General features: G+C 37.1%; 1 protein-coding gene across 1 annotated transcript in view; it reads left to right on the forward strand.

Moving 5' to 3' along the window:
- The first annotated feature begins 434 nt into the window (after window positions 1-434).
- Window positions 435-10,504, forward strand: part of NOM1 (nucleolar protein with MIF4G domain 1) — a 33,389-nt gene continuing 23,319 nt past the window's right edge. The window contains exon 1 of the mRNA XM_008629674.2: window positions 435-497. Within this exon, the coding sequence (XP_008627896.1) occupies window positions 435-497 (63 nt within the window). The remainder of the gene's footprint in view (window positions 498-10,504) is intronic.

Raw genomic sequence — 10,504 nt, forward strand, 5'->3', positions numbered from 1 at the left:
AGTTTCCAAGATGAATTTGACATAGAATTAGGCTTCTAGTTGAAGCCTAGTTCTAATTTTGACTAGAATAAGGCTAATGCTGTTCTCTGCTCAGGAGCTGGTCCAGACTGAACAGTGTAGCTGAAGGTGCAGTTATAGGTAAACACAATATCTTTTATTATAACAAAAACAGCTGGCAAGAGCAGACAACTGTCTGGTATGTGCAAACCTGACCCCAGGGAAACCAAATTCTCTTAGAGCTGCCTATAGAAATACTGGTACAGAACAGACAGGATCCCAACTTTCATCATCTTATATAAAAGACTCACACAATAAATGACAATGGTATTGTAGCCAGGCTGTTAGGAACCCAGTGTTAGGCCTTTATGGTATTTGTGATGAAGAGAGAAATGCTGTCACCATAACAAACCCACTCTAAGAACTAGGGAGACCAGATGGCCCAATCAAAGAGGAAAAACAGGAACAACCAGAGATTCAGCCAGCAGTCCAAGCCTGAGGTGAGGGTTAGTTCCTGAGCTACCTGGGAAATGACTCATGCACTGTCAAGGAACAGCATTTCAAGCATTTCTAACTTTATCTGCAGACATATTAAACACTGGAAGATTGCAAGGAAAATTAACTGAATTGTTGTATCTTATAGAAATTAAAATTAATATTTAGAAGACCTGAAGCTGCCACTTCCATTTGGGCAATATGTGTTCCTTTTAATCTACTGAATTTGAAGTAAGGAAACCTTACTTGAAACCTAAGGAGGAGATATAGTACATAATTTGTCTCATACTGTGGACTGTCAAGTTCTTTCTTCCAGTTCTAGCAGATGAATCATCAGAAACATGATATACATTTATATTTGCTGAAAAGGCAGGGAAGGGGTGGAAATAGCTTCGATCCTTTCGTGGGCAGAAGCTACTGCTCGGTTCTGAGGTATCTACATCACAAAGGAAGGTCAGAGTAGCCACCACAGCAAAATCTATTTATACCAAAGGAAACTCAGTCTAAAGTAGGCAGCTTTTGCAAACTGATGAGAAGGCTGACAGATGCATGCATTGATCTGATGGGAGTACAAAAGTAATAGTTTGAAGTATACTACATGCAAAACTACCAAAGCAAGTCTGAGATACTTTGCACTAGAGTGGTTAAAAGACTTCTAGATGTTTTGCACCCATATCCCAGACAAAACAAGACAGTGCTGGAGGGACTGTCCTCAGCTGTTCTTAGGACCTCCTCAGTAACCCTAAGGGACCTGGTGTAGGTGTAAGCTATGTGCGATTTAGGTGTAAATAGAAAACTTTCTCATACTGGTAATGGACAGCTACACGCACACAAAAGCAATAATAAAAACTGGCCTTCTTTTAAACTTACATTTGGTGGTGCCTAACCCCTCAGCATAAAAGTTGAGAAGATTTATGAGATTTTGCTCAGTTTATTGCTTTTCAGCATAGTTTTAACACCATTTTTCAGCTCCAGGATGACCCAGTAAGTATCTGTACCCCGAATCCCCAAGGAGGGTTTTATGTGCACAGGGTTACCTCTGAGATTTTCCAGAAAAAAAAGTTGGGATATTCAAGCTAATAAAATTCATTCAAATTGTCAAAGATGGAAGTTTTTAAAGTTGGAACTGTTTCTCTAGGAAGGTTCCCTCAGAATTTGCCAATGGATTTTAAAGCACTCTTTAACTGTAAATGCGAAATTGGCACCATGCCTTTAAATCTAAATTTATCTCATAGCATTTGAATAGGTGATACTTGCTTTTCAAATCATTCTTCAGCCAAATGCAGCTTGGACTAAACAGAAAATAGGAAGCTGTTCTCTCAGTTAGTATGACTACTTACATACTTATATTCAAGATATTACCTAAGAATTGGCCAGATTGAAGCCCAAAGCCCACTATAATATGGTGCCAAGAAGGACCACTGACTTTGAAGAGAATTTTGGGTAAACATATGCCACAGACGACACCCAGCACTTTATACTCAAAAGCCAATTACAGAAGACAAAAAGAAAGATTCAAAAGTTAAAGTATCTTGATAATGGTAAAAAAGAAACATTATGCTATCACAATTACGTACATTAAGTTTATTTATTGGGCAATTTTTTCAGTGTCTTATATTTGGTAAGCTAAAACACAGCAAGAATTGCATTATAACTTTAGAAATCCAGCTCTATCGGTCTTGGATCTGGATTCAACTTAAAACATTGCTGGCTGACATTTCATTTCTATTCATAACTTATACTTTTTATTTTTTTGCTTTTTTTAGAACAAAAAAGTGGGGGTTTTTTTGGTTCCAAATACTTCCAGCCTATATTTTCATTGCATCAACCCAGTAACAATAGCTCCCCAGCTAAATGCTGTAGTATAGCACAATATATATTTTTAATTCTTTTAAACATCCAAGGGGAAGAAATTTAAATTAAAAATTACAATGTTGGCACGAAAAGAAAAAGGCTATAAACTACTTCAGTATAGACCCACATAGGTATGTTCTGGATTTTATATATATATAGTAATAAATGTATTGATGAATATCTACTCCCTCCAAAAAGAAGAAAAAAGCACAATCAAAGCATTACAATCTTGAACAAGCTTTTAAAACTAACATTTTAGTAAAAATCTGCACTACTTCTAACTTAAAGCTTGGTCCACTTGTAAAAAGTTTAGTGAGATTGCTTTCAATAACAAGGAACTGGATTTGGTAATAAACAAAACCCCTTCTAATCCTTAAGTTTCCTTCACTGATAGGAGCCTAGAGTCAGAAAATCTGCAAAGTTTATTACAGTCAGAGACATAAATGCTGCAGGAGTTGAGTGCTGTCAGGTAAAGGAAGCATAAGTCACATCATGAAGCTAGAACAGTTTCTCTTGCATATCTAGGCAGCATGAAGTGACTGAAAGTTCGTTTTGCTTCCATTCACCTTTAATGGGTCTTTCATGCACCACTGGGAGTATTCAAAGCAGTCCTCAAAACAAAACAAAACTCACACCACATTGCAGCTTAAATTTTATTAAGAATAAAATGAAAGGAAATATTCAAGGATATGCAGCTGCATCTCTAAGTCAAAGTTCACCTGCTATGTAGATATGAACAAGGCCAGGGTCATCTGTTCCACGCTGTGCACCTATGGCCGTTTGGGCTGATTCTTCAAGTAGGTATTTATTGGTAAAATGGCTGTCTGGGTCAATACTGTTACAGAAGAACCAAAGAATTAAATCAACCAAAAAAAAAAAAAAAAATGGTGTCCCTTTCACCAGTCTATGTCTGTTTTGAGCCCAGAAATTAGTGTTAGACTCAATCAGCCTCTGAGAGGGGTTCAGCTAGAGCAGATGGATGAAAACAGTGAAAATACATTACTTCTCCTTATGGTGTGCTCAGTATTAAATTCCTGCTAATCACAATTCTCCTCAAAATCTCCTTTTCCTGCTTAAAAAGATTTACTCTAAGTAAATTTACCCTTTAAAGATTTCTCTCAACCATGAACTCTTTTTTTTTCTTTCATCCCTGAATTCTCTCCAAACTTCTAACATACTTATTAAAATGCAGACACAAAAACTGAAAGCAGTATTCTAGGCTCAGTTTCAGCAATCCTATGACCAGATGTAAAATCACCTTCTTATTTTATGCTCTTTATTACAGACCATTTAGTCATTACAGAGGAAAACAGCACACAGATTCAGAGGTGAAAAACATGATTACTTCCCAGAAGTAAATGGAATGTGCAATTGAAGACACTTGTATCTACTCCTGTCCTCCTTCTATCAGAGGCCTGGCTGTAGGTAAAAGGCTGCCTTGTGGTTTTGATTGCCATGTCCACTTCCTTCCTTACAGAGACTAAAGCCAATTTTAGGGACATTTTAATCCAAATGCTATAGCAATCATTTCCTTGACATAGAAAATAGTGGCTACCTCTGAACTTCACTCATACCAACCAGCAGCAATCTGTAATTTTTATTCTGAATCATTGCCCTCCAGGTACAGCCCTTGTTTTGCATAAAGGACCGAAGCCCCTTGCTCCTGGTGCATTCATGGGCTTTTGACTGAAATCAAGCCTCCTTTGTTTTCTGCTTCCCAAACATTTCAGATTGCTCTGTATGATTAGCTCATCCTTGTCATTTACCACTCCTATTTCCAGTATTTGCCAGCATTTTTGTGTTATCTGCCAGTAGCATTAGCAGTGATTTGTCGACCAGAGTAAGTACATCCTTTAAAAAAATGTCATTACCATCTCTCTGGGGTTCATTTAATCAAAATAATTTTTTCTTATATTTTTTTTCTCATCTTTGGAAAGTTCCTGATGTACTAAGTACATAAAATAATTATTTTACTGGTTGAAAGTGTTATGTTTGCCCATATGTAATACAAGCTTGCCAATATCATGTGTTGGTTACATAGCAACTCCATAATGGGATTAAAAGAGTTATCCGACAGCAAAGTCAATATCATTTGTGTTAGCAAATAATCATTAGAAGCTTTAATGTTGTTTTACCACTGGCTGAATAATAGCACCAAATGTGTCTCTGAAACCAAAGTGTCACAAACAATTCTTCTGTTCTTCAAGAAGAGATGCTCTCTTCACTCCTGTGCTTTTTCTTCATCTGTTTAGTTCCTACTCTTGAAGTGCCCACATGGTCCCATTTTCAATGACCCCAGGCCCTGCTGCACTTCGGTTTGTTGTGTTCATGGCACTACATTACATCTACACAACTCAGAACACGGGCTGCACACTCTCACCCGTCACCACCCCTTGCTTTCCCCACAAGCTCTGCTGATCATTTATCTTGTTACTTTACAATGTTTCTCTGTGCTTTCAGAATATTCTCCTTTAATTTGTGGGCCAGTCAACATCTTGCATTAGACATCTGAGTCTGCCAATCTACTATTGATTCTAAAAGATGTGATCATGCATTAGCCGCATTATAAATGACAAAATTGCAAATACCCACCCATATGATCAGTTCCTGACTACTTAACATGGCTGTAATCATCGTCCTTTAAAAAAAATTAAATCATTAATCTGCTGGGCCATCTGTGCTTACTCTGAACTATCCTCAAGCTATTTTTTGTTAGTTACATAGTTTTGAGAAATGGAATTTTACTATTTTTGAAGATAGGTTGCACTGTGAAATCCTTAAACAATAATAAAAAAAAAAGGTATTAGTTAAATAATTTTACTTTTTTCTCTCTAAATTCAGCATCTGACTCATCATGACTAAGATTCTTGTGCTGTTAAATACCACACGGAAGGCATTTCAAAAATCTATCCAGTATTAACTACAACCGTTTTTCAGTCTGGGTGACAAAAATCACATTGTATAAATTTAGTCTTTGAAAGTAAGCCATGCACCTTTTATGAAGGACTTTTATCCAAAATGCTAGAAATTTTAAAGGAAATTAATCATCTTAATTTCTTAAATTAATAGGTACAAGATTTATTCTTAAATCATGGATACTCCTTTCTAATTAAATTCAAATGTGTTTAATGCATCTCAAGAGTGTTAAGATAATAAGTAGTCCTTTTCTGGAACTTAACATCCTCGATCCCTGTCAATAATTATATTGGGTGACTAATAAAATATGATGCCAGGCATTTTTTATATCTTTATCTTCCTCCTCTGTCTCATTAGCAAAATGAATAGGTTTGCTCCACAGGCACCACCTAATCTGGAGAATTCAATGTTGTTCAAGGACAGAGCAAATAAATTTCAGCAGGTATCCCTTCCTGCAACAGTCATATATAAAATGCACTTTTACAGCGTCTGCCAGTTGCCCATTGCTGTATAAGACTACTGCCATTTTAAAAGCCACCAAAGGCTGGAAGACCAAAAAGGTCTGTCAGGTGTGATCTCCTGATTAGGAGAACTTTATGCAGTTATCCCATCAAAGACTACACTCCTCATAGAGCTCCGGTGTCCAGTAATTGATCCACAGAAGACATGGCAGTGGTCTATCAGAAAATGCTGACACCAAGAGAGCAAGTTATTTTATAATATAAGACAAAACTTCTTTTCAGAAACTGGACTCAGCTCTAGAGGCCTTTTAACAAAAATCATGCCATTAATGGGAAATTAGCTAATTTGTTCTTGAGAGTTTAATTTCCTTTCTCAAGTAGACATTACATTACAGTAATTACACCTGCAAGTAAGAAAAAAAAAAATGGCAGGATCCTCAGTCCCTGGGATGATATATAGTCCTCTGGCCCTCATATGAAAGCAAAAGCCATCTCTAGTCACTTGGGTATATCTAAGTATTTGAATGGAGGAGTCCAGGGATTTCATACTAACTCAAAGGTGGGAGGACAGAACAAGGAATAGGTTGTGATTCATCCAACTCTTTAAAATATTTTCATCTTTCTAATTTTAGGTCCTGTAAGCCATACATTAAACTCAAATTATACCCACCCTGCCAGAGATTGCAACTGCAGAGATACTGCATGCTGATACCCCATCTCTGTCTATGCTACAAGGCATATGTGATATTTGACCACATTTTACATGCAGTGTGTCACACGGAATCCCAGAATCTTTTGAGTTGAAAGGGACCCATAAGGATTGTCAAGCCCAACTCCCTGCTCCTTGCAGGACTACCTGGAAATAAACTATATGACTGAGAGCAATGTCCAGATATTCTCTGAACTCTGACAAGCTTAGTGCCATCACCACTTCTCTGGGAAGCCTGTTCCAGTGACCAAGCACCCTCTCAGTGGAGAACCTTTTCCTAACTGAAGTCCAGTCTGAACTTCCCCTGAAACAGCCTCATTCTATCCCATAAGGCACCCCTTTGAAAGTCACTATCACACTGAAAAATGTTTTTCCCATTTTATTAAGTTGTAGCCCTTGGCCTGGGCAAGAGGAAAGGTCAATCTATACAACATATAGAAAAGCATGTGGCTGTCCGACAAAATCTCCAAATCCAGTGTTTTTCTAGAGACTACTGTCCACATACTTCATCTTACTCTGTGAGTAATCACCTATTTAAATTGTAGCGATAATACAAAATTAGTGAAGTTTCATAGGATGTATTTGTACTGTTTTATATCATGTGTGTTGATACCTCAAAACTTACTTGCTTTTACAGAAACAATATTTTTTGCATTGTTGTTAATTTGCCAATAGCTACTCATACATTAAAAGAGTGCATTAAAAGTCACTATAAGGCACGTAGGAAAACCTGAATACAAAAGGGTCACTTCATCCTGAATAGTAATAACAACAAACCATGGGAAATAACTCTGCAGTTTGTAGTCAGTGGTAAAGTATCGCAGAGGATGTAGTTTTCATTGCAGTACCATTAATGCTGCATAGCATATGACAGCTTTGCTATTTATGAAGTCACGTCTGCGCTGCTTCTGTAGCCTGACAGCCTATCTTCCTACCCCACACTGTCCTGTCATCACTGGGGGTATCCAAGTGCCAGTACTCTGAGCATATGCTAACCTGACATCATCCCCATCTTTAAATCTTAGCCTGCAGCACCTGTTGGTCCATTTATAGTCACATGCCCCAAAATTAGCATAATTACAATATACTTTGAGACCTACTTGCTGTCTTGTTGTGTATTAACACCTGAATATCATCAACAAAGTAAGAAAACAACCAGCTTCTCTCAGACAGATCTTCTCCCTCCTTCAACTCTGTTACCAAAGTGACATTTAGCCTGGAATGCATTCAGGCTGCTAGCAAACCTGTTAGGGAATTAATTATTGAACATCGCTCTTGTCCTAAATAACACTATAGGCTATGACATACACTTGGTTTTTTTGTTGCAGTGGCAAAGATAGCACATCAGTGAGCTCATCATCTTTCCAAGTTCTCTTCACCCCACACCCCACAGTAAAACACCAGCAGCATCCTGGTGAGATTAAATTCCAGCTGTACTCCTTGCCTTCCCCTGTTTTGCAGCCCCACAACTGACTCCCATGTTCAACACCATCACCACGCAGCGGGATCTGCTGATGCATCCTTCTACCCTTCATATTTTCTTGTTGTACCTTGAGTCATGCCAGGCTTGAGGGAACATTAGCTTTCAAACAGCTCTGCAGAAAGTCTCAGATTCCTTCTCTGTGGCCTAAAGCACCGTACAGAATACCTGAATAAAAAACTATTTTGTCTATTCAAGTTCTAAAATTTAGCCCATAATTTGGCACTTGTGAAGTAATCCTCCAGCAGATATGTACAACTCCAAGTTCCCTACTTTTAATTGATTTTATATTACTGCAGGCTAATAATCTCCATAGAACCTCTGAAAAACTCAAGTGAGGTTTTCATTTGAGCACTTTGTAAAAGTACTCGAGCAAGTACTTTTTGGGCTGTAGTGCTGATCCTGTCCAGCTCCATTCTTGTTCAGTTTATTCCCACTGCCTGTGAGCAGCACTGACACAGCCACACATGGCTGGTCAGACCTGGGGAAAATAACTGAGCAAAAATAAAAAAATTTTATCAGGATTAATTCTCTGAGCCAGTTCATTCTGCGTTCACACAACAGAAGGAGCTACTCCATCCACCACTGTTGCAGAGAGAAATGCTTGTGAGCTACAGTGTACACTCAAAGCAATCACAAATATGTTTTTCTGTTTGGCTAATGCCATTTGTAGTACTGAGAGTGATAGAAAATGTGAGAAACTATATTGTCCTTTTGCTCTGTAATCACAGTCCTCGTAAAGGATTTATGAGTCAAGATATAACTACAGACCAACAATTTTCAGACAGTTCTTCCTGCCCTGGGCATACAGCAGAAGAAATACGTATGCAGAGTGCCAGCAGGACAAGTTTATTGCATGTTTTTTAAGAGTTTGTTCAAAGATTCCCTCACACAGTAGATTTTAAAGAGTACATTTTCAAATCATTGAATGATTTATATATTGCATGCATACTTATACGTAGTGTGGGTCTGTGTATTTATTAAGCTATATGTGGGGTGTGTGTGCTTATTTTTATTTAAAGTTCTCCAAAATACAGTTACTCTCCCATAGTACTAAAATAAGCTTGTACAGAAGAGAGCATTGGGTAGGGTCCTCTAGAGAATTTCTTTACAAGAGCCAAATTACACATTTTGTATGCTGAGTTAAATTCAAGCACAGTATGGGTATGAGCTTTTTTTTTTTACAAAATCGTGGTGTAGTGACTTTTATGAAAACAGTATTTTTGCCTTTATAAAGAAGCAGCAGCTTATATAATTCTTTCATGTGAGTTTGCATGACTATATATATGAAACAAAAACATAGGTTAATTACTGTTGGAGGGCCTCTTTAGCTTATCATTTTATTATGCAGTGCCTCTTCAGCTTATCATTTTATTTAGTTTATATTTTATATTCAGTTTATATTTTATTTCCTTAAGAGGGGCATTGAAGTTTGTGCCCCAAATAAATTCTTTATTTTAAAACTGATGAAATATTTAAGTGGCTGCTTATTATAATACAAGAACTAATAAGTGAAAGTGTTATGAACTGAAAAAATTATTATGGATAATCTGAAATATACACAAACTAAATCATTATCTTAGTTATCTTCCCTTGTTAGATGCATCACTGCATGCACAAAGTCATGTAGCTCAAATCAATGTGTTGACTTAAGCTATGCTCTGGGAAAAAATGGGAGTTTTGACTACATAGAAATATAATAAGAATTCCACAATGTGACCTACAGTTTTTACTGAAATAAATTAATGGATGGCATACAGATGCCAAGATTAAACAGAGTAATAACAAAACATTAGTAAGCACTTTTAGCATAATTAAATTTTTGATGTATTACAAATTTTAGTGCGTAATTATTTTTGAAGGAACTGGAGAGTAATACTGGATCACACCCTTACTCAATCTAGTTACTAAAGAATAAAGTGTGGTGATACTTTTAAATTCTATTGCAGAATAATGGTGTATTGTCCATCACAGATAATGATGGCAAGGTTTTTCTCATCTGATAATCACTCATAGTGATTACCTAATAAAAGGACAATCCTTGGTACTGCAAGAACCCCTGGTCAGTCCAGAATGTAAGCAAGTATTAAGATGTGCTATATAAAGCATCTCAGCTTGCAAGTGACCTTGAATCTGCTTCCTTATTGCTGGAGGTTGGGATTGTTCCATGGCTATGTTCCCAGTCTGCATCAAGAGGCTGCTCATAACATCAATCTTATACACGAGTCTTTAAAACTATTTTTGATATTGGCCTTGAACAAGTCTAATAATTTCACTTAATCACCTCTGTTTCTACACAAAAACTGGAATCTAGGCTGACTGCTAATTTTTCATTCTTGTGAAATCCAGCCACTGGTTTTCTGTCTGCCATCAAATATCTGGAATCACAATTAGCTAAAATATGTCAGATGCCCTGTGACTCCCAGCCATCTTTATTGTATAGAAGTTCACTTTCAGCTGAGAGTAGAATAAATTCTGTTCGAGTGAGAGGTCAGTCCTTGGGAAGAAAAATGGGAAGTGTGTTCATTCGCATATTCACACATGCAAATTGAATGCATCCAATTTGCGTTATTTGTCTCCTAATGAGAATGA

The sequence above is a fragment of the Corvus brachyrhynchos genome, unplaced genomic scaffold (genome assembly GCF_000691975.1).
Source record: "Corvus brachyrhynchos isolate BGI_N302 unplaced genomic scaffold, ASM69197v1 scaffold52, whole genome shotgun sequence".
NCBI classification, from domain to species: Eukaryota; Metazoa; Chordata; class Aves; order Passeriformes; family Corvidae; genus Corvus; species Corvus brachyrhynchos.